General features: G+C 36.0%; 1 protein-coding gene across 2 annotated transcripts in view; it reads right to left on the bottom strand.

The window, feature by feature from the left end:
- The window catches only part of UBR2 (ubiquitin protein ligase E3 component n-recognin 2), a 55,480-nt gene that overhangs the window by 3,260 nt on the left and 28,817 nt on the right, over window positions 1-23,403 (bottom strand). For both annotated transcript variants that reach the window (XM_040058011.1, XM_040058012.1), the window contains exons 18-44: window positions 22,178-22,243; window positions 20,753-20,875; window positions 20,346-20,409; window positions 19,926-20,050; window positions 18,589-18,641; window positions 18,232-18,334; window positions 17,635-17,683; window positions 17,071-17,225; window positions 15,058-15,160; window positions 14,268-14,377; window positions 13,958-14,038; window positions 13,030-13,211; window positions 12,160-12,359; window positions 11,218-11,311; window positions 9,475-9,636; window positions 9,043-9,140; window positions 8,733-8,805; window positions 7,785-7,933; window positions 7,643-7,698; window positions 7,114-7,210; window positions 4,977-5,044; window positions 4,345-4,480; window positions 3,626-3,716; window positions 2,715-2,845; window positions 1,986-2,094; window positions 1,689-1,745; window positions 112-189 (exon numbers count right to left, since the gene is read on the bottom strand). In XM_040058011.1, coding sequence (XP_039913945.1) covers window positions 112-189; window positions 1,689-1,745; window positions 1,986-2,094; window positions 2,715-2,845; window positions 3,626-3,716; window positions 4,345-4,480; window positions 4,977-5,044; window positions 7,114-7,210; window positions 7,643-7,698; window positions 7,785-7,933; window positions 8,733-8,805; window positions 9,043-9,140; window positions 9,475-9,636; window positions 11,218-11,311; window positions 12,160-12,359; window positions 13,030-13,211; window positions 13,958-14,038; window positions 14,268-14,377; window positions 15,058-15,160; window positions 17,071-17,225; window positions 17,635-17,683; window positions 18,232-18,334; window positions 18,589-18,641; window positions 19,926-20,050; window positions 20,346-20,409; window positions 20,753-20,875; window positions 22,178-22,243 — 2,813 coding nt within the window. The remainder of the gene's footprint in view (window positions 1-111; window positions 190-1,688; window positions 1,746-1,985; window positions 2,095-2,714; window positions 2,846-3,625; window positions 3,717-4,344; window positions 4,481-4,976; window positions 5,045-7,113; window positions 7,211-7,642; window positions 7,699-7,784; window positions 7,934-8,732; window positions 8,806-9,042; window positions 9,141-9,474; window positions 9,637-11,217; window positions 11,312-12,159; window positions 12,360-13,029; window positions 13,212-13,957; window positions 14,039-14,267; window positions 14,378-15,057; window positions 15,161-17,070; window positions 17,226-17,634; window positions 17,684-18,231; window positions 18,335-18,588; window positions 18,642-19,925; window positions 20,051-20,345; window positions 20,410-20,752; window positions 20,876-22,177; window positions 22,244-23,403) is intronic.

Below are 23,403 nucleotides of genomic sequence, written 5' to 3'. Positions count from 1 at the left end.
CCCTTTGTGATTCCATCCACAACTTCCTGAGACTTTCAGGCTAAAGGTTTCCCAGCTGATGAAAAGGAGCAGCAGACTTTGGGGGGCTCACTGTAATTGCACACAACTTACGAGAAATTGGATGCTTGGTTAATGAGGCAGCTGTAGTCGTCCGGAAGGTCTATTAGTTTGTTGGATTCTCTTGCATAGCTAGAATAAAGCAATCAAATCAGCACTCACATCTCAATGAATAATACACAAGCGACTTCAAACTCATTCATGTTTTCCTGACTCATCTAAACAACATCTGTGAGTAATTAATTTTTTTTAAGTTTCCCTCTTATTTGCCGTTCTTCGGGTAAAATAGTAGCACATAAAAAATGAACACACAACAACTCTCAAATAAACCACCTCCCTTTTCTTAGTCTTATTTTTCATGAATTTGAGAAAACGCAGAGGTGGAAAATACATGTCATTTGTGTGCTTTTAGCAAACCAATTATGAGATCACTACAGATTTAAAGAAATACTTTTTCCCTCCTGTATAAGTTTGTTTGTATTTTCTTTTTGTCACTAACATGGCATGGAAAGATAGTTTGACTTTCAAGTTTAGGGAACTTGTTTCCTGAAGAGAAGGAAATATGCATGCCATGAAAAGGGACTATTTAATGTCAAATACTTATATATTTGAAATATATTTAAAAGAAACAGATACGATACACAAAATTCTAATAATCTTCAGTTCTAGGAATAATACAAATTAGACTGTGAAATGCAAATAGAAGTTTGTAACAGAAGCAATGCACAAGAACATGCTGAGAGGAAAAAGAAATTATCACTGTCAAGTTAGACATAAGCTTGGGAAGAGCAGAAAAGAATCAGCAAAAGGAACACATGGAAAAGATCCCAACAATCACACGTGGCAAGAAATCAATTACACAACCACAATACTCTTACTGTGTAAGATATTCTGTTAGTGGTTTGGTGCTTCACAGGTGAAGTGATTAATTTTTATTTTTGTCACAGCCTTACTGTATGCATAATGTTAAAAAAACTGATTTTATGTATTTAGCACAGGAGATTAAAAAGCAGGGATATGTTTTTAATGCCAGCACTGTGAACTTTACATTCATTGCTAATTGTTAGGATAATTGTTAACCACTATTTTTACCCAGCCTTCAGAAAGAACAACACCCTAAATGCTTTTCTACACCCACTGCAGTATTAAATCCATTCTGAATTCAAAGAAATTGTGCAGCAAGAACAAATGTATGAAAAGCTGATTTTCTTTTCAGCAAATGACTTGGTTGGCTTTACTGAAGGAACTGGATTCTTTAAAAAGACAAATTAAAGCTCTTCAATGCCTGGTATTTTTAAAGAAAGGTTATACACATCTTTTAGCAACAGCATATTTTTGCATCAGAAGGTAGAAAGTAATAGGAAACATGAGATGAAATTTTATGACTTCTAATTCTTGCACATCACTTCTAAATAAAACCCCAACATTAAACTTTGCCATTAAAATCTACTCATTCAAGCATTATTTCCTTTTCTTATTTTTTTAATCACTTCTTCACTAATAACCTTATTATTAAATAAAGCAGAACAGATATTATGTTATTATGAACACCCATTAGAAATAATATTTAGAGAAAGCTGCAACATTAAAGTTTTTGCCCCCGTCTCTGCTTAAAATCTCTTTATGTTTACCTGATAGCATGTCTCTTGCCTTCCAGGTATTTTTTTACTTCACTGTTACTGCACCAACTATAAGAAAAGAAATTGGCTTTTAACTTCAATAGATAACAGAAAAACAAGCAAAAAATCCACAGTACACCTATTAAAAAACCACTACAACCAAAATGGTTTCTTTCAAAACACTTCTTTCATAAACACTTCTCAAAATCTACGATTCGCTTCCATAGGTACTCCTGGGAGAATACTTCCACTACTATCTTGAGCAGGATTCTTTATTATATTAAAACTAAGCACAAAACCACAACTTACCTTTCTATTAACGTGTTCAGAATCTCACTGTTTTCTTGAAAAAGGCAAGTGAGGTTGTTTGGCAAGGAAAGATAGCTACATAAGTGTTCAAACTGGTTTGCTCCGTTCACTGAAAAACAAAAAAGGTGTAATTCCCATAACTTGATATTTAAAATGTTTATTACGACCACCTTCAGATTTACATTCTATCCCTACATATGGCACATGTGGAGGGCAGTAAAGAATGTTACCAACATAACGTAATGTAGTGAATTTACAGAGATATCATAGAATGGTTTGGATTGGAGGGCACCTTTAAGACGATCTCATTCCAGCTCCCCTGCCATGGGCAGGGACACCTTCCACTGGATCAGGCTGCTCAAAGCCCCATCCTACCTAATATTAATTATTAGCAGATGCTGATTGAATGATATCAATGCCAGCAAAAAGCACTGATATCAAGCATTTGAAAACAACAATCCATAGGAGCTTTGAAACAGAACCTTATTAACAGAAGGGAATCAATTTCTGTTTTAAATAATCTAGAATGGCATTTGCCTCTCTATTAAAAATACATTTTAAAACCAAACAAATTAATTTCTTTGCCATTTTCATTATGCTGATATGATGCTGCACTGTAACAAGCCCACATCCTTTCAATCAGCTTCTAAACAAGAGAGTTTAAATGTAATTTACTTTGACCATTAATGTTACATCTTGAAAACCGATTTAATACAAAGTAGACAATACCTTGAATTTCTGAGGGTGCTGGGACTCCATTTAAGTAATGAAAAAACAAAGCAGAACATCTCAGGAAAGGCATGATTCCAGCTTTTAGATTCCTCCACAGGTGCCAGCCTGAGGAAATTTCTTTCAAGGCACTTAAGAGAATAAAAGGAAAAAAGTTTGCTTTTATTTAATCATTTCAGTTTGAGAGCTATATTTAGAAGTCTTCAGTCACACTGCATACTAAATTACTGATTTCACTGAAACAATCACTATGCAAAGTGTTTATTTCAAAGCAAACTCCAAGAAAAACAACAAACCAGAGATGGATAAAAATGTAACCAGCTGGGAGAATCATGTAAGGAGAATTCTGCATAAACATTTCAGATCACAGAATGGTTTGGGTTGGAAGGGACCTTAAAGACCATCTCATTCCAATCCCCCTACCTGCAGGGACACCTTTCACTAGATCAGGTTGCTCTGGGCCCCATCCAACCTGGCCTGGAACACTTTCAGGGATGAGGCATCCACAACTTCTCTGGGAAGCCTGTTCCAGCCTCACCAGGCTCACAGAAAACAACTTCTTCCTAACACCTAATTTCACCTAAAACTTACTTTCTTTCTGTTCAAAGCCATTCCCATACTAACAAGTTTTCTGTCCTCAGACACTGCCAATTCCAGACTCTGCAAACTGACTAAAAAAATTGTTTCCTAGAACAATCTTAATGAGCAGGTATCTTCCTGATCACAGATGAATTTATAGGAATAGTTACTAAAGTGAATCTACAAGTGCTGGGTAAGAAATAAGATGCAAGAGTTCCTAAGTTAAAAGTGTCATCTTTGACAGCACTAGTATATAGAATTCAGTCAGCGGTTAATGTTCAGTTCAGGAAGGAGAAAAATAACAAAATTTTATCAAAATATCATGGTTTTACCTTCCTGTACACTGGCAAAGAAATTTATACAGCGTAAGCACAGCTACTTCCTCTTCACTGTTAGTGTTTTCTTGGTCCATGCCATTCTCTTCTGAAGAAGAAACATGTAATCAACAAATTGTTTCATATATACAAGTTTGTACAACAAGAATGTATTTTTTCAAGTTCTGATAAAAATGCCCAAACTAAGTGAAGTATTCCACTGGGATAGAATATGGTGCACTGGACAACAGTTTTCTGCTGCTCATCTTATGTGCTGAGTTTGTGCTGTTGTCAGCTCCAGCGAGGTGCTGGTTCAGTTGTTCAGGCGGTTGGGTTTCTTGTTGTACTTGCCTGGAGTTTTTTGCTTCTGGCAGTTAGGCCTTGCCCAGCCCCTCTTACAGGAGATACATTGATTCCTTACTTTATTAACTGCAATTCATAGCTCAGTGCCTAAGCCAAGTGGCAATAAACACTCCCAGGCACTGCTACAGTAGCTGGAAAACACGATTTCATTACTGGCTATGCTCCAAGAAACTCCTGGAGTAGAGCAATAAAGACAATGTAACTGATTTTCGATGAGCACAATTCGTCAGTACTCTTTTGTGGGCTCAAAGACAGCACCAACAATTCCATTTTGTAACTGAAAACTGCACACGTCTACCAGCAGCACTATAGTTTTTCCCTAAGTCAAGACTGGAGGAATCTTCTCAATAAAAGTTGAGACAAAGTGTCATTACCTGTTGATGAGGTAAGTAAAATTTGTATTATGTGTGCCATAGTGACAAGATGAAACAGGTGAAGATCTCCAATGCCGAGACTAACCCCTGAAAAATCCTGACAATGTATGGCAGGGAAAGAGAGCACCAAGCTTACCTGTGAAAGAAAACAAGGAAGTTGGTACATTCCTTTTCCTTTTGAATCTTCCCTTTTCTCTGCTCATGCTGCAACTACACCCCTTGAAGGCAGCATACTACAAAAGGCTAATTTTGAAGCTAATTATACAGATGTTATTTACGAAAACAACAATTATCCATCAGGAGAGTTTTGAGTCTGTTTGGGTTCAGGGGTTTGTTGTTTTGGGGGGTGGTGGTTTTCATGTATTTGGGGGTTTTTTAACAGACAAAAAGTATCCATTCTGTCTCATCTTACTCCTTTTCAATTTATAGAAAAAATACTTCTATTAAATATTTTTATTTAATACTTTTATTAAATTTTAGAAGTCTTCAAAATCTATTAAGTAGTGAAAAAATACTAAAAACCTGAACATTCTGAAAGGCTCCTTAGCCAGAGAAAAGAGAAAGTTTTCAATAGTTTTTACATAGTGCCTACTGGATCAAAACATTATTAATATATATTAAGGAATACTTACCAATAAATGAAACATGTCAATATCAAGTATGCAAGGAAGATTCCCATTTTTTTCATTAGGCACCAGTGCTAAATATTTTGGAGAAGAAAAAAAATATTAATTGAACATTTATACGTGAAAATATTTTAGTGTACTTCAGTTAAAAAATGAGAGCCATCTCCTTCATTTACATCCTTAAAGAACTTAAAATACAAATGTACTTGTTTTGGCCAGACTCAATTCAAGAACTGCTCAACATTATTGGAAAATTTTACCTACTTTATTGTATTAAGACAAAACAAACCCAGGTAGCCATTTCTACTATCGTGGTGACTGTCGTTCATTGCCTGGGTTTCCAGGGGGAGATAAAATGAGACAATATCTCAAGCTCTGAGAGAAATGAGCTCAAACAATAGTGACTAAACAGGAACAGAGTCATTGTCTCTTGGACAGCTGCTCAAATAAAACTTCTGCAATTTGCTTAACTCCACAAAACTGCCCAAATGTGCCTTATGCAAATCATTTGCCTTACTGACTCAAAAATGCATTGCTACAGTCTCTAGAATTCATCACTTACTTGTAATTAAGGTAGAGCTACATGTTGGTCTCTCCCCCCCCCCCCCTGCAGTAGTTACAGTAACCAGAAAGTATTAAACAAAGCACTCCAGCTAACAGAAATTCACATACTTAATGAATTATAAGCAGCTATAGCTAAGAGCAAACACAAATTCAGTGTTTTGAAAAATGTAACAAGATATTTTAAGTAACAATCAAGGAACAGTTGCTTACTTCTTTAATCCAAGCAGTAAAATCTCACGTGTAATAAAGCTGCAGCTCTGGGTATATTTTACAATGTAGCTATAAGTATTAACCTTCCAAGTTTAAAACCACTAGTACATTAAAAAATATTCTCACTATGATAATTTAAAAATACTTCGGTTGAAGACTGCTGCCTTGCTGGCCAGAAAAATTGAGAGCTGAAGACATGTGACATTTGGAAGCTATTTCTATTAGCAAACATTTCACCACGACTCAGATTTCCAATGCTTTTCCTTTTGTCAGCATATAGTCACAGAACTCAGCTCAAAAGTGTGAAAAATATCTGTATCAAAAACATGACCAGAGCAAGGGACTTCCAAAACCAAACTTATTTTCAGTAAGTCATCTTTACCTATTGTTTACAGAATACAGACAGATCAAAAGCTCATAATTTTCATTATTCCTAGCCTAAAAAGATAAAATAGCAGAAACTTTTCCTTTGTAAAAATAAAAGCAGTACAGTTGCTTCTGTCAGTCAGAAGGAAGGAGAGCTTTGAAGAAACATTGATTCAAGTTTTCAAGAAAACTCAAAACACTCAGAACACCATATAGTGCAAAGTTACAGTCAAACAGCCAGCAGTATTTTCTCTTCTGTTTCACATAGAGAACAGCTCAACCATTACTGCTGCAAACTGATGCCAATTAAGTTTTTCCCCATAAAGCTGCCAACGGTTTGCTGAAGTAGCTGGTATCCATCTACCAGTAATTTCAGTGTATCAATGCATTTTAAGTTTCTCTGCTCTACTGCCTGGAGATATTAAAGTTATCCCATTTTCTAATACCCTTTCAGAACAGTCCTCTCATGGGCAATTACTTCATTAGGCTGAAGTTCAGACTTTTCATCTGTATCTACTAATGCTTCAAGCTTGGAACATTTTGGCTGTTCTCATTAAAATTCTCAATTAACATACAACATTACATAGTAAGTCCTGTCTTATCAGAGATTCTACTTTTCAAACAGAGAAAAGTTTGCAGATATATTACAGACTTCTGCAAATATCCCTTCCACACTACATTGATCTTTAATTTCTTCACCTTTAAAGCTCCAGTGGATTATTTTTTGAAGGACCACATTCCCTTCTCCTCAGCTCTAGGTATCTTTCTCTAATGAAGAATCAACAGAACTCCTTCACAGCAAAATATGCATGCTTCTTTTGGAACTGCAGTCCAAAAGAAATGTCTTTTTTCTTGACGTAACATATAGGCGGAAATAGCAGCTCTTGGTTTACTACTTAAAACCACTATATAAAATAACCTTCTTCTAATCAATAATAAGAATCATTCTGAAAGCACTCACGTGTATCTTCACAAAAAAAACAACATAAGGTGGCAAACTTACATGCTAATAGAGTACAAAAGTGACCCTGTACTGCTGAAAGAGATGAAACTGTCCAGTGAGCTGCTGCAAATCTTGTTAGCGATGTAAGGCAGTCATCCTGTAAAAACAAAGAAAAAGAGACACTGCCACAGTTAATGAAGTCCCTCAACATGAAAAAGTCTTTTGACTTAACAGCATTTTTTTCAGGCCTCTCAGCTGCAGTTTACGGGGGCAGTTTGACTGTGTAAGTATAGGACAGATACTTATGTTTATGCAAATATTCAAGTTCCTTTTGGCATTCTTATTTTGACTGTTACCATGAGAAACTGCAGCCTTAATAAATTATGTGTTTATAGGAAAAAAGGTAACAGTTTTGCTAGATGTGATATTTAAATACTTTAATAATCAGATACGGATCAACTAAACTGTAGGGTCCAATAAAGAAAACTATTCAATAACCATAACTTAAAATGTAGATATTCCTCACTAATGAAGCACAAGTCCCTCTTTCTTCCACCAATTCAGAGAGGAATTGCTACTTGTTCCTTACCTGTCGACAAGGTAAATGACCAAATAATGGCTTATCTTCATCAGCTAGAATTCGTTCTGGAAAAAAAAAAACCAAAATTCATTGTTGGGAGTTTAAGCAAATTCTGAAAATCTATAAAGGAGCCAAATGAACAGATCAGTACCTATAGTCTGTATCGTGTAAGCACAGCTGCCCCAGCACATTATAGGTACACGTGGGTCTTCCTCATTTGGATGAACCTTCAAGCCTACTTTGTAAGTTGCTGTACCAAAAGTTGTCAGCATCTCTTTTATGCTCTCAGAATAAGGATTCCTGAAACAAAGAAAACAATATTACTAACTCATTCTTTCCTCCACTGGCAGCATGGTACCTCTGACAATAAGCATTCACCCCACAGATGAACAACTGGAGTTTAAAAATTTAAGTGACAACTCCAATATCCCTCTTTGGATCTGGTATTCTGTAACGTCATTTGGACAGATCCCCAATTATTTTTTGATTATCCGTTTGGAACCAATCTCATTTTTAGTGTTAAGAATATCTAGTCTTCAAAGACAAAGTCAAGGCTAAATTACAAGAAATGTGTGTGACTGAAAGCTAAATCTGTCCTCAGCTGGATTAAGAGTCTTGCATTTCACGTGCAGCTGGCAGAGCAATGTGTGTACCATGTACCAAGTTTTGTTACTTTCTCCTGAAGAGAGCGTACAGCCAAATACAAATACACCTTTACAGCTGAAATTACACATTAACATTGTCTCCATTTCGTAGTCTTCCTTCATGTTTTACATGTTGTGCTGGCTATAATGATGAATCCTTCATCCAGCTACAACTAGTACAAAACCTCATCTTCATGCCATAATTTATATAACTGCAGCATGTTTCTGCACAATGACTTAACATATTCACTTCTGAAATTCTACTGAATTACTTAGGACTTCTGGGCTGGACTTCAATGTCATCATCATCATCATAATATTAACTTTTCTAATTAAAGCAAAATTCATATATTTGCCCTAATTATTGAGACCTTCTAGCACAGAAGTTACATTCTATTTTCACGTTATGATTTCATGATGAATTTTTAATGATTTGTTAATATGTAAATACATACTTCAGTTTGAAATCTGGTCTAAATCCTTCAGGTAATTGCAGCTGATCCATTTTTTCTGAATGATCAGAATGGCCTGTTCAAACAAAAAGTAATAAATCACCGATTATTCACCTGTATGTAATTTTTACATTATAGAAAGGTGCAGAAGCAGAATCTGAAATTCTATCACCAGAAACTGAAATCCCAAGTTGTTCTTTCTATTTATGCCATCATTCCTTGACTCCATTATGGCAGAACCAAAGTGCTTTGGTCTCTTCCATGAATATTATAACATTTTCACATACAAGTGTATGGATTTCTTCAGACTTACTTGCAGAGTCTTCATTTCGAAGTAAATGCAGGGCTTTTACTTGCTGGGATACTGTTTTGATCCATTGAGTTAGGTTTGGTTGGCCTGAAAAGTCTAACCTGTCAAAGAAATCCCCCAAACAACCAGTTAAAAACAATCTGTAGACAGAATTAGTATTTCATAGGCATTCCAAAATCATTCATCTCTTTCTCAATGGGCTCCTTCTCTGCTGCCCATGCATTTTTCTACGCTCAGTTCTTTTTCTGTAGGTCTAAGCTTTCCTAATATACAACAACAAAGTAAAATCCATAAACCCAAATAAACAGACAGGTAATCCACATGAGTTTATCAAAACAGAAGACAACAAACATTCAGGAAGGTCTTCGGGGGTGTAGCTCGTTCAGCATCTTGGTTTTTTTACATTTATGGAGGACATTTATAAACCAAACTGACCTGTTAAACAAAACTCTTGGTGGAGGAAGCAGAGGAATTACAGTGTTGCTCAAGCATTCACAAAGTGGGCAAAGGAATTCACCATTTTCTACATCATAACTTGTGTGCACTCGTAACCTTTGTTGTCTTCGTTGCTCTTTTGCTTGGACTGCATCAAAATACCTTTAGAAAAGAGCAGGACATTAGTGGTAAATCATTATTACTTGAACACAGAAATTAAAAAATTCCCAGGAAGACACAGTTTTGTCTTTCCCCAAATATTGATAAGAGTATTATCAGAAGGAACAATCTCCAGCCTCTGATTGAGAAAGCATTAGTGCTTTTGGCTGCCAAAATCTACCCTGAAGTGCTGAAGTTCACTGGGCTGTTAAAATCATGGTTAAGTCTGAACATTGCATTTAAGGAAAAAGGGGAAGAGGTAGAGAGAAAATTGAAGCGTTAAAAAAACAAACCAACAAACAAAATCCCCAAACAAAACACCACAAGCAAACAAAGCACCCCTCCCAAAAAAAAAACACTAAGAAAGAAGCAAACAAAAAAAAAAGAAAGAAGAAGAAAAAAAAGAAAAAAAAAAAAAAAGGAAAAAAACCCCAAACAAACAAACAAAAAAAAAAAAAAAAAAACAACCACCACCTCATTTTTAAATACTTTCTTTAGGAAGATGCCATAAGCATTATCCTTGGGTGGTTTTTATTACAGGCCACAACCAAAACAGCAGCAGCCAAAAAAACCTGTTGGCTGAACCCTCTATGAAAAAGGAACTGAATTCTCTGCTTTGCTAAATGTAACTGCTATTCCAGAAGCCTCTGATGTGGTTTAAAGCATGCCAAGTGATGACCCTAAAATGATCTGAATACAGGCACCTAAGGGCATTTCCAGGAGATTATGGCAACCACAAAGGGCTGCACATGAGCTACACAAGATTAAAAACCTATCTTCAGTGAGCAGTGACATCAAAGGCCACAAATGAAACCTATGTGTGGTAATAGCCACAGAATCTCTAGGAGCTCCTAACACTCTTCACACACGAGGCAGAATTTGAAATTAGGCACTTCAGAAGCCATGCCAAGGAATAAAGCAAGGGCCTAATCGAAGTCAGAGGCATGAATGGTTTGAAATTGTCATGTGGCATTAGCACCACACAGCACTAAGCATGTTTATTTGCCTCAAAAAAAAAATCAAAGAATAAAAAAGTAATTGCAAAAGGCTTTAGTAAAATGCTGAAAAACAAAGGATAAAACTGAGTTTATGTTGAAGATGAACTAGGTCACCAACCGATGTTTCTACTTCAAATGAAACAGGTTGTAGGAGTTAAGAGTGCAAGGGATGCACCTTAGGGATGCAAGGGATGTCATTTAATACCTCAGTAGAGAGCAGCAGCAGCAGCAAAAGCAAGTTTAGCAGTGAACTGCAAAAAAACCCCCAAAAATCTGAGCTCCAGATATATGTGCACCACAGAGAATTATGCATCAGGATAAACAAGGAAAGGGAATGAAGCTGCTACATATGGCTTTGGACTCTTCTTTACCAGGAGGACAGTAAATGAAAATTATTTTGAATATGTTTACAGCAGTTGATTTCTACTCCTTTTTTCCCAACAGAAAGCTGTACTAATCACTTCTTGAAATTCCTTTTCAAGTTTACTACAAAGCAGGAATTTTGCCAGTAAAATCAGTGCCATTAGGCAAACTGATAACATCACACGTCATTTGAACTTTTAAAAACTTAAATATAGCCTTTTACCTTTGCCAACACTGAGCATGCATAATGTGTCCACAGCTACCCGTGTGTGTTCCACAGGACAGATCTGGGTGCATGAATAAGGGGTCATACTTTTCTGTATTTAAAAGAAAAACACAAAAACAAAAACAAAACCTTTGAAATAAACATTTATCAAAAGACTTGATGGCAGACTAATGTTGCCACATTTGCATTATTTAACTTTATCACAGAAGTGTAGTTCATTTGATGAAGCATAAAACACATTACTAATCCATAACAACCTAAACTGTTTAAATTATTTATAAATATCACTTTGGTTTGAGTCTACTTAAAGGCCTCAAACCAAGCTTTCAGAGGTGTTGGACCCTGGTACAAGTCCCCAGGATCAACCTGCAGTTTCGGTGGTTCAGCACCATCAAACAATGAGTTCAAGGGCATTAATCTTCAGAGTGAGAGTGCAAAACAATTCAGTGCAAAGAGACAGTGCAAAAACACAGTGTATGTGTTTACACGTACAGAATCCAGAGAAACCTTTGCAACAATGCCCTTGCACTGTTTCACAAAGTCCCTAAATCCAAGATTTTTTTATTATCACTCAGAGGCATTTCAGATGATATAACTGAGAGGAAGAAAATGTACATCTTGTGCTTTTGAAGCACTACATTAACACCTCCTCTCTCTGATGTTACAGGCATGGTTTAAGAACAAACACTTCTGATTTTAAGGGGTTTTTTCAACAGTTATAAATAATTTGTCACAAATGAACGGCATGAGCTCAAGGTTCTCAGTGATTTACATTATTCAGCACACACATTTTTACCTCACCAAAAATACAGGAGTTTTGCCTTATTACAATGAAGCTATTCACAAACATAAGAAGGCTATGTCACTGTCTCAGAAGAAAAAATGCTGTTGTCACAGTAACCCCAACATTCTTTAATATTTAAGACAACAGTTACTTACCAGGATCTGGAGTAATTTTGTTTCTATTTTTAGACAACACAGTTGATCGCTGAATAAATGCTGCCAAGACCATAGCCCTGCTGTCCACTTTTACTTCTTGCTCCTCCTGGCACAATATACACATAACAACCTGTCTGGGCTCAGCTACCCTAGTTTGCTCTGGACCCAAGGCTGTGAGTTTTGCATCTGAAATCACAGGGCTAAAATATTCAAAGAACATTAGTGAGCAAATTATCTGGAAAACATTATAATTCAGATCATGACTTGTGTTTAGTGAGTTTCTTAAATTTTATCATAAATGCTCTCTGACAAAAAATAGCTTTGGCATTTATATAACGATTCCTATGTGCCCAGAAGTAGCATGTCTTTTCCAGAAAAAATTCATAACCCTCCCACTCCAGTTTAACACAGAAACTGAATCTGCTGCCCTCCATCATCACCATCTCTTAAGTGTCCGATATGAATTTTGAAAACACTCTCCACTTCCCCACAAAATCATTAGCATACTCTAATTCATATTTCCAACTACCAAGCAGATTTTCTTCCAGATCTTCAGCAGACATATGATCAGCTATTTCCAATTTACTACTGTGTTTAATAGCATAGTCTCTTTTCAGCATTATTAATAATTTACTGGGTGACTTTGTACAAAACAATATTTGCCTGCTTATGTTTATATTTATCCCACAATTCTGACAGAGAGGGGGAGGGAAGCGTTCCATTTACTGCTGTTTTTTTGTCTCAGAATCTAATGAGTAGTTTTCCATCAAGATCGGGAAAAAAAAAAAAAAAAGAGCTTTTTAAAGAGGTAACAACAGGACAATCTGATGTAAAGATTAATGAGAAAAAATTTGAACAAGATGCCTTTACCTATTTTCATGGTCTCCGGAAGTTGAAGTATCCAGCTCCTCCAGAGTTTGCTGAAAGAGTTCTTTGTTTTCATTAATGAAGTGCCGCTGCATCTCAGACATCTGGGCCATGATCTTTTCCCTGCGCAGTCTGGCAATCTCAGCTTTTCGCTTCCTTTCAGCTTTGTCTTTATCACGTGAACTCTGAAATTTTGTTATAACAGATTATTTATTTTAGCTACCACTATGTGTACCTTGTACTAACCTCCAAACAACGAAAATCTCATAAAAGGGAAAAGTCTACCAAAGAGTTATTTTGTGCCCTCTTTTCTTTAGCTTGTGTTCAATGCCAGGCAGAACTGCAGATGTAGAAGGGGAACCTCTTCCCCTCAACCTTTAACTGTATTTTGTATTTCTCTTCCCTTTAAGCATTCATAGGATAAGAGAGTGTCGTGTCTCATCTCTGGTGCTGCTCTCCCTAAATGCACTACAGTGCTCCAAGGTGTGCGTGCAGTACCTAGGATGTCATGTTGAGCTCCACACATTGGCAGAGCTTATCTGGAATGACCTGCATGGTAACAATATATAGATATTTTAGTGACTTTTTAGATATTTTATACTCCTTTAAGTGACTTTCCATGGAGTCTGAAATGACGGGAACAGCAGAAACATTTAATGCTGTTACTGTAACAGACAGTTCTACGGAGTAGGATTGCAAAAGATTTGGAGACTATGATATATAAAACAAAGAAAAACAGCTAAGGAACTTTACCAACAGGTTCTTCAAACAAATTATCTGATCTATAAACAGATCAAGCTGACACAGATTTTCAGAAGTCAGAAGTTTCCCATGTTTCCCACGTTTTATTTAGAGTTGCAATTAGAAATTTAGTCCTTTGCTAGTCACCACCCAGACCTGTCCCTGATCAGCTCTTATAGATTGCTTTTACCTCCTCCATAATATTTCCTTCTGTCTCAGCCACAGGACTTGAAGAAGAGCTTTCTCTTAGCTTTTTAATAGCATTAAAAGTCTGTAAAAAAAAACCAACAACAAAAAAAGCCTTTAATTTGTTTGGGACATAAGAATATAACTGCATATACTATAATTCTGACTATACAACGTGCAGTGTTGAAATCCACAAGTGTAAAACTAGGTACAACAAATCAACATGGGAAATAAGAAAACCGTCCCAATGTAATTAGGAAAGTTTCAAAAATCTTATTTCCATGATTTTCAGCGGTAATATAAAATATATTTACCTTCAATATCCATCTGATCATGTCCTTGTGCACTTCCAGATGAGGTGCATTTTGCAGTGTTTCTAGCATAGCTAGTATGCTGGGGGAGTTATTGGGTGCTTCTCCTGGTTCTGAGAGTAAAATTACAATGAGAATTATTATAACATTACTGGCAAATTAATCACTCACTAACATTAAAAACAATGCTTGTTCAGCAACTGAAGAATTCCTTCAACAAATAGGCACAATATGTAATTTTTCATTTTCCCCCACTGCCAGCCTTTTCATGAATAACTTCTAAATCCTGAAAAGTTTTGCTCACTGACTATATTTTCTTACAAAAGAAATGCACTATATGTGCTCCCTGGCTGTTTTCATCTTGGGAAGCTCCAATATTTTGTTTCCCACTACTTTAAATGAACTTTCACGTGTTAGCAAAACTAGAGGCATTAATCAGATCATACAAAGGAGAGTCAAGATTAAAGGCTACTTAAGAATGCAACTATGATTTTTGCAATTGCATCTGATCACATGCAGCAATCTTTATTGAGATGTTACTTAAAGATATTTAGAATCAAATCTAGAGGGAATTATTCAACTTCTGCGTTTCTCCTCTAGAAAATGCCTTTAGTATTGTACCGGCATAGAATCTACACATGTAGAAAGCATTTATCTATAATCAACTTAATAACATTTTGACGGATAAATAAATACACTCTTCTGGTAAATACAGTTTCAGAAGAATAAAATATGCAATCCTGGCATTTTCAGTTATTTCAAATTTGCTACACATTTGAAAAGAAAGCCATACTTGATATTTTCTGAGTGAAGGTAAATGTTACAACATTCTCCTCACTGAGATTCTCCAGATGTTGTTTTTCCTCTTGCAGTGCCATTCCAATCAAATGCAAAACCTAGGTAAAAATATACAAATTTTAGTTCTTTTCTTACATAATTCATATAATCTTGTTATATAGTTTGAGTAATTAATTAAGAAACGGGAAACACATATAATACAATTATATATTACAAATAGATTTGAAGTTATTTCTGTATACAGAATTCCAAAGCTACATTACACAGGAGCAACAGTGTTTGAAACTTTGCCACATAAAATCCACATTAAATACTTGCCTCTCTCTGTTTGCTGTCCTGACTAGTGAGTGAGAAAGCAGTACTTCTTTATCTTTCTCCCTACTCCCTGCATGTACCCCCTGCTTCTTCTCCAGATAGAAGAAGCACGAATCAGACTTTTAAGTCCTTTTTATACACAAAGTTTTGTGACAAAAAATAAAATCTTGAAGTTAAATTTATTCTCTCTAGAAACACATTTTAAAATAATGTTAATTTTTAGGTCAGTGAAGAGCTGTAGTCTCCTTGAACTTAAAAAAATGTAATTACCCTATTTAGCACTATGATAGTCTGAATGGCATTTTGAAGCTTCGTTCTTGGTGACAAACTCTGTCATGCTGCAACAGCCAGTTTGCAACCGAATATATAAATTGGCAGGATGCTCCAGACACAAAGGTTTACTGATGCCTGGAATCACTGACACCCGTGTAAGGAAAGGATGATCACCTGAAAATCTGTAACAGAACTGGAATGCAACAGACCAAGTATCTACAGAAAAAGTGGCAGAACATGATGAGAGTCCTGAAGTATTTTTAATTTGTTTTAATAAAAAACAGTTAATTTCTCCTCAGTCTATCACATCTATTTAACAAGATCTCACTAGATATGGGCCACCTCTTGCAGATGTCTCATACCCACCTTTCCAAGTGTTTCCAAAACAAAAGTGGTTGACTTGGTAAAGATGCAGTACAACTGCATGGCACCATCACAGACACATGCCACAAGTTTCTGAGCAAGTGATAGGTCCCTAATGAATTTCCTGGTTTTGAGAAAGGCTGAAGACATTGTAGTTCAGCCAAAAAACCCAAAAACAACCCAACTAACTTATTTTATTCAAAGTTACTCCAAAATCTACCATTCTTACATTACCTAAATGTAAAACTACACTGTTGTGATTTATACCAATATACCATTCCATTTTCAACTTTCTTTGTGTTATACAGAACTGCTTATGATAATTTAAACTTAGCTGTAAAAGGTAATATATACTCAATAGGACTGGATATCAAAAAATTAACACTCAGTTTCAAAACTGGGGTTTTTTTCACAAAATGTTATTTAAAAATCCATCAATACTTTTAAAAAGCTTGGAGTTAGACCCTAAGCCAACAACCCTGCCCAATATTAACAGCCCCTGGATGGCAGTTCACTACTCATCTCCGCACACCCCAGAAAATTATGATTGTGACACCAAAATCTACAACAACCCTCCAGGTTTCTAAAGATCATTATAAATTGCAAGGAACAAACAGCTCAGTTAAGTTTTCCAAAGCAGATACATTTTCAAGTTAGAAAATTCTTTTGTGCACTTTCATGATTTTTTTCCAAAAGTGATTTAGCCTAAACTAAAAATAAGCAACGGAACATGAAGGGAAAAAATCAATGTCTGCTTAATATGCAACAATTCAGGTTCTCTACTAAAATAAACATTACTGCCACAGATTCAAGCAGAATTCTTCCCTCTCACGTGCATCCCATTCGAAATTTTCCTGGGTATTCCATTGACTTTTAAAAATGAAATTTCATCAGAGGCAGAGGGGTTTCCCTAGTTTTGCATATCAGGAAATGCCACTTGTCATTCACGGTATTCTGGATATTTCAGACACAACTCAAATCTATAAAATCATGTCAAAAGGCTCTAATGAGCATTACTCCATTAACATAAGCATTAGTTTAAATAAAATCCCCATACCCTTTGCAGCATGGACTCTGACCAGGCATAGCCGTTGTGCTCCACTGCCCACTGCAGTATGGTTCCCATAATGCACAGCATGACATCAGACTGCAGGATATTCACCAGGCTGGCAAAAAGCGGGCAGAAGGGAGGAAGAGCTGGCGGTGGAAGTGCTGAAAGGGAAATCGGTGCCTTTGGCATTTCTCCAACATTTGCGACATCCACTTAAAATATCTGATTTAACCCAAGGCAGGAGGTCAGAACCAGATGACCTCTATGTTTTCTTCCAACCCAAACCCTTCTATGATGCTAAGCTGCTTGACAAACACTGTTTCCAATACAGGCTGCACCATTCCACACAGCTTGTGTGTAACAGAAAAGCCAAAGAAGTAAGCTTTTCAGAAGGCTGCTTCCATGACAAAACAGACCCCTGACTACAGCCAGGGAGACATAAGGGAAATTGCTTCATTTCTAACCAACTTCTACTCTAGCCCTGGAACAGGCTGTTAGTATAAATGTCAGGGTAATACACAGCTTGATGTGTGATTCCCTCTTCTCCCATCTCCTCTCAAAGATAAATACCTGTATCTTCCCTGTTCTGTCTTTTCAGCTTTCTCTGTGCTTCCTCTGCCTGAAATAGAAGAACAATGCCAGCATTACTCAAAATTACTCAAAAAATACCGATATAAAACTAAAAAAAAAAGCATTCATGCTTTACTACATTGTCCCAGCCTTAAATAAACACGAAAGCTTTCATGTCTTTTCAGTTTATCTTATGTTCTACTTGTAAAGTAGGGCATGCAACCTCAAAATTAATCTTTCCTCTTGAGCCAGCCTGGATTCTTGTCCTAGCATAAAAACTGTAAGGCAAGTTTTAGCTAAAATGGCAATTTCCATAAAGGTAAGGGAAAATACAGATCGTTTTAAGTACTTCCAGTAAAATAAGATCCAAGGGAGCCCACAGAGAAGCTCCTGAATACCCACTGATTGCAACAGCTCTGTATAGGGAACAGGATCCATTGACACAGAAATCACTGCAAAAACTTGGGCAAATCCTGTTAACATTCTCAAATATCCAGCTGGCAATACTTCTTCACAGAAGCAAGCTTTGGAAAAAGGAAAACAAACAAACAAACAAAAAAAACCACAAAAAAACCAGGAAGTTAAACTACTAGTTACCTTTGATTGCTCTGCCCTTGAAAAGTGATAAAAATACAGATTGAAGTTCTTGGCACATTCTGGTTTTAATTCATACAACCCTCTGCCTGTTAATCCAGGTTTTCTAAAAACCAAAGCAAACAAAACAGTTTATGTCAACTGGTTCTTAACATCTGAGAATAAATAGTTAACTAGAACAGCTAACAAACACTGCCTAACAGGCATTCTAGAAATTAAGTAACAGTATTAAGAATTCTGCACATGATTAAAGCCATGGGAAATCACCATGACTCAGCCCTCTTTCTTTCCTTCTCTCATTTTCACTAATTTAGACATTCAATTTCTAAAGCTGAATCATTAGAATAAAGGGAAACATACTTGAAACATGCCACTTCTTCAATCACACTTTCCATCCCTGTCTCTCTGTTCTCCTACATGGAGTGAAAAGGCAAGACAGCATGTTACTGGAGTTCTTGAAATAAACACATTCAAATATCATACAATGCTAGAGTAAGAATGCAGAATGAATGTAGTACAAAGTCATTTTACTGGCACTCAAGAGAGTACTAAACCACATAACATGAAAATACATTCAGGAATTCCATCTCTGCAAGAGGTGCTTTGAAAAAGTCCTGCCATTCTAAGTGCTTCATTTGTACTGCTTCTCCCTGCCATAATGAACTAGGATGTAACAGTAGCAGAAAACTCTTAAGTTAGCTTACTCAGCACATTTTTACAACAAACAGCCAGTATTTCTAATTTCTAAGCCTTTAAACTGAAATAAATACCGGAAAGCTAAAAAGATCAGTTACTGAAAGATGCTGAAACAAACACAAAAGGCAGCATGAGACATCAGCTCAGATACGTAACAATACTTCATATACCAATTATCTGTTAATATTCCCATCCCCTTCTTCCAATACATATTCATAGCACTTACCAGGCCAGGGAAAAAGTATGTAGGACTGACAATATAACACAGAACTACAGCTTAAATTGAATTTGCATTTTCATGCAACCTTAAAATATTCTTAAATAATTTTAAGCTTTGACTTTTCAAATTGTTTCAGTTTAAAATATTTAGAAAAAAGAAAAATATTTCATAATTTATCATTAAAATAATTACCAATACAGTAAAGCATTAACTTTGGAATTTTGACTGTCTTCAGAAATAGTTTTTAAAAGACTATTTCAAAAATTTTAAAAGGAGAAAGGAAAGCAAGCTCTGATGTCCTAAAGAAGTACTTATAATAGAAATCAGATAAATAATTCTGTTCATGTGAACGAAGTATTTATGTTACACAAGTCTATTATAATACAGTGTCTGATTCCATGTCTTTTCAGTTATTGTTAGGCTTTAAAATATAACAGCTTATATTTCTGGATAGTTCTAGCAACCCACTTCCATGTACCTAACTCAGGGCACACAAGCAGCCTGCAGAGACTGCTGGACAGATGGCCTGATTAGAAACAGTATTAAACAGAGAAAGGAGCTGAAGAAGCTCTTAGATTCCTGCCTCTTTCATATCTCGTTTCTTCTTTGCCTCTTTCCCGCCCTTGCCACGAGAACTATTAACCTGTACTTGTGCTAACCTTGCTCTCTTGCAGCATAACCATGCTGCTGTCATTCCACATTAAGTGACATGAACTTCCATAAGACAATTTTCAGCAATCAGAAGTGGAAGCTGGTTCCCCCTCCACCCCCAGTCACTTACATCTTCAGGGAGTGCCTTTACCAGCTCGCTGTGAGCCATTGGCCTGATGCTCAGCTGATGGATGATCTCTCGCTTGATTTCATCTGTTGCATTCACCTGTCCTATTCCAGGGCTGAACCTTTCTCCTGCAGAAATAAAATACACCAGGGTTTGGGGTTTTTTTGATTTTAAACAATTTTTTTATCTTTTTCTCTAAATTAAAGGCTGGAAAATAAGGTGCCTTCTGAAATCTTGTGTTCACCCACCAGTGTTCAAAAGTTATTACACTGATCTAAGCTAGCGTCAAGGCTTTTCTCCTAGGAAAGAAGTCAGTACTACAGAAGTTCACTACAGGACTGAATCTTAGATAGCAATAAAAAATTGCCCAGACCATTAAGGAGCCTAAATGAAAAAAATTAATTAAATATATTCTGAACTTACCAACAATCATTATAATGAGGTATAGCATCTCTTCTATAAGAGTGTTATTTTGTTGGACAACATCCTGAAGTAAAACAAAACAAAAGAAATTTACATTTTTCAATAATTATTCCATACGCTGAAAATACTTTTTCAGTGATTCAAAACTGCCTGTTTTCATCCTTAGTACTCCCAAACTGAGCTATGCTGAAACACACTAGGAAGCGCAAAAATTATGCAACATTTTCTGACATTCACCAGTTCGACAGGTAAAAACATTTATGCGTACTTCAAACTGCCCAAATGGAATTAAAATAAGATAGGTTTTGCTTTTTTATCAAGAAATAGCTCTGTCTCAGTACAACAGCATCTGATACACCTTGAAAAACAAAACTGCAGATTTTCTATTGCAGTAGAGCACAAAATACCTTGTTAGTATTCTCTGTGCTAAATCTTTTGCCATAGTCTGGAGTACTAAATATCTGATAAAGTTCAAAGCGGCTCAGCATTATCATCAGGAAGTGATTTGGATCCATCATAGACACACCTGTCTATTAAAGAAAAAAAAGATTATAATGAGAAAACAGATTGGGTGTTATCATAGCATGTTTCTACATTCATATATGATGTTCACTGTATATTCTTTATAAAATTAATTCCTCTCTCAATCCTATGAATGAAGACTTAATATTTAAGTTTACTCTCTTAGGACACCAACACCAAAACTGTAAGCCCATTTGACAAGCAGAATCCTATGCTTTATCAAGAATTTCTGATGCCCTTTTAAGGGCACCATGCAAAATATTCAGGGTTACTCCTTCTGTCTTAAGCAGTCTAAACAAACTTCAGTGAAAGACTTTTGTTTGGTTGTTTTTATCTCTAAAATTTTATTCCTGCTGGCTTATCTTCTAGCAGGCATAGTATTACTTAGTATATACCACTGAAGATTTTAACAACAAATTCCAATCCTGTAAAGAAATGCTGAAGATTGTAGAGCAAAGCTTCCAAAACCTTCTTGGAATGAAAAATGTTAAAATTTCAATGCAGAACAAACATTGACTTTCAGAAGTTTCAGTTTCTGAAAACCACTGGCGGAAGATTTTTCAGTTTATTAAACAAGGTATGTAAGTTTGCCAATTACATGTATTTGTTGCTAGTTTATTATTGCTAATGGGACCATCTTTAAAACAGAATAAATTTCTAAGAAAGCTATAGGATATCCCAATACCCAAATGGGCAGTTGAAAATGATCATTAAAAATCAGTGGCAGATCAAGCCTCGTGTAAATATGTCTGAAAGCAGAAGTAACTTGGGGCATGTTGCTCCTATCAGGTATTGCTAACTTTAGGCAAGATTTGAGGGACTTTCTGAGGAAATATTTTGCTGTCCAGGTGAACTATGCACCCCAAGCTGCAAAATTTTACATTATATTGCTCTCAGTGGAGCAGCATTGCATCTGTGACAGAGCAAAATACTGTCACATTTGCAAGATCTCTTCTCAAATGGAAAAACAAAAACATCAACACACACGCTGAGTACATTTCTGACAACAGGCAGATCATGCAATCAGCACAATCCATTAGTTAAAATATTACATTCTAGAAGATGTGGCATATCTACACTAAACAGAAAATTCTGCACTTTTCAAATTGTAGTTAAAAAACAAGTATTAAAACAATAGTTATTTCCTTTAAAAATTATTCCATAATAATGTAGATAAAATAAGAAAATTTAAGTCCTTCCACAAAAAAATACTTTTTTTTTTTCCTTAAGAAGGTTCTGATGAAGATAAAAGTAAACACAAAGACATCCTGAAAATACTTGAAAAAATGCAAACTGGTATACATGGTTACCTGAAGCATTACTATGTCCTTGTCAAACATCTCCCTCCTGCACTTCACATTATGATAGTAATAAATCTGAAAAAAAATACCCAAAACACCACAACACAATCATTAACAAATATTAATAATATTTCATCTAAAATTATTTTACTTCTATAAAAAATAAACTTTGCTATCCTGTGTTCAAAACCAAAAAATGAATCTGTAATTTGAAAAAAATGATAAAATTACATCTGTATGCAAAAACCTTTTTATAAAGCACAAGGCAAGCATAGTTGCTGGCTGGGTAATAGTGATGCAACGTCTGGTTTGCATAAACTTACAAGCAAAAATCTTTTTGACCTCTTTAGCTTACGCTTTAATATATTTGTTTAGCAATTAACTGTTTGAAATTCACAGGAGAGAAAGCCCTTGGAATTGGAGAAATGTTTTTTCTTCTCTCCATGAATTGCTCTTTAATCACTTGAGATACCATCTTTCAGGAATTGCCAGTGTCAGCAAAATGTTAATATTGTGACGGAGCTAGACTTAACCCAAACCATCCCGGGAAGGAATTCAACAGGACGGAGCCGGGAGGCAGCAACACCACAACCACTGCATGACACTGAAAGGTGGCAAAGTTTGATTCTACCACACTCAAGGAAAAATAAATAGGGCTGAAAGGTTTCTGCCTAGGCCTGGAAACAAACTTCAGCATGCTAAAGTCTCCTCTAGACAGATACCATTTCTACCAGAATGACATGAAGACGGCCAGGCATGCCTTCCTTTTCTTCCCTATCCTACTAATCCACAGATATAGATGTCCATTCCTATTATCTGGGCAAGAGCCAAAAGGAGCTGGCTGAACAGGAGCTCTCCTCATAGGCAAAGCAAAGAGGAAGGACTTGCAGACTGTGGGAGTTACATTATCTCAACTAAACCAAGCTCTTAACTTCAAGATCCAGACAACCAGGGGAAATTAACAGAGACTTATTTCACTACCAAAAGCTATGCTGAAATTCCAGATTTGGTGTGTGTCTACAGCACTGTGGGCACTGACATAATTGTACATAACTAGAGCTCTTTTTCTTGTAATGACAAGGACACCACTTTATGAAGATCCTTCAAGAGTCAAGAAGTGTCAGAATATAATATATTTGAGCAGTCTAATTCAGCCTCCTAGTAAATATACATTGCAATTATCTAATGGAGACGAGGGCTGATGGGACTGAAGGAATTTTCCTGCAAATAAATCA

Source organism: Hirundo rustica, chromosome 3 (assembly GCF_015227805.2).
Source record: "Hirundo rustica isolate bHirRus1 chromosome 3, bHirRus1.pri.v3, whole genome shotgun sequence".
NCBI classification, from domain to species: domain Eukaryota; kingdom Metazoa; phylum Chordata; class Aves; order Passeriformes; family Hirundinidae; genus Hirundo; species Hirundo rustica.
The sequence above is the reverse complement of the archived record's forward strand: the minus strand, read 5'-3'. Positions and strand labels throughout refer to the sequence as shown.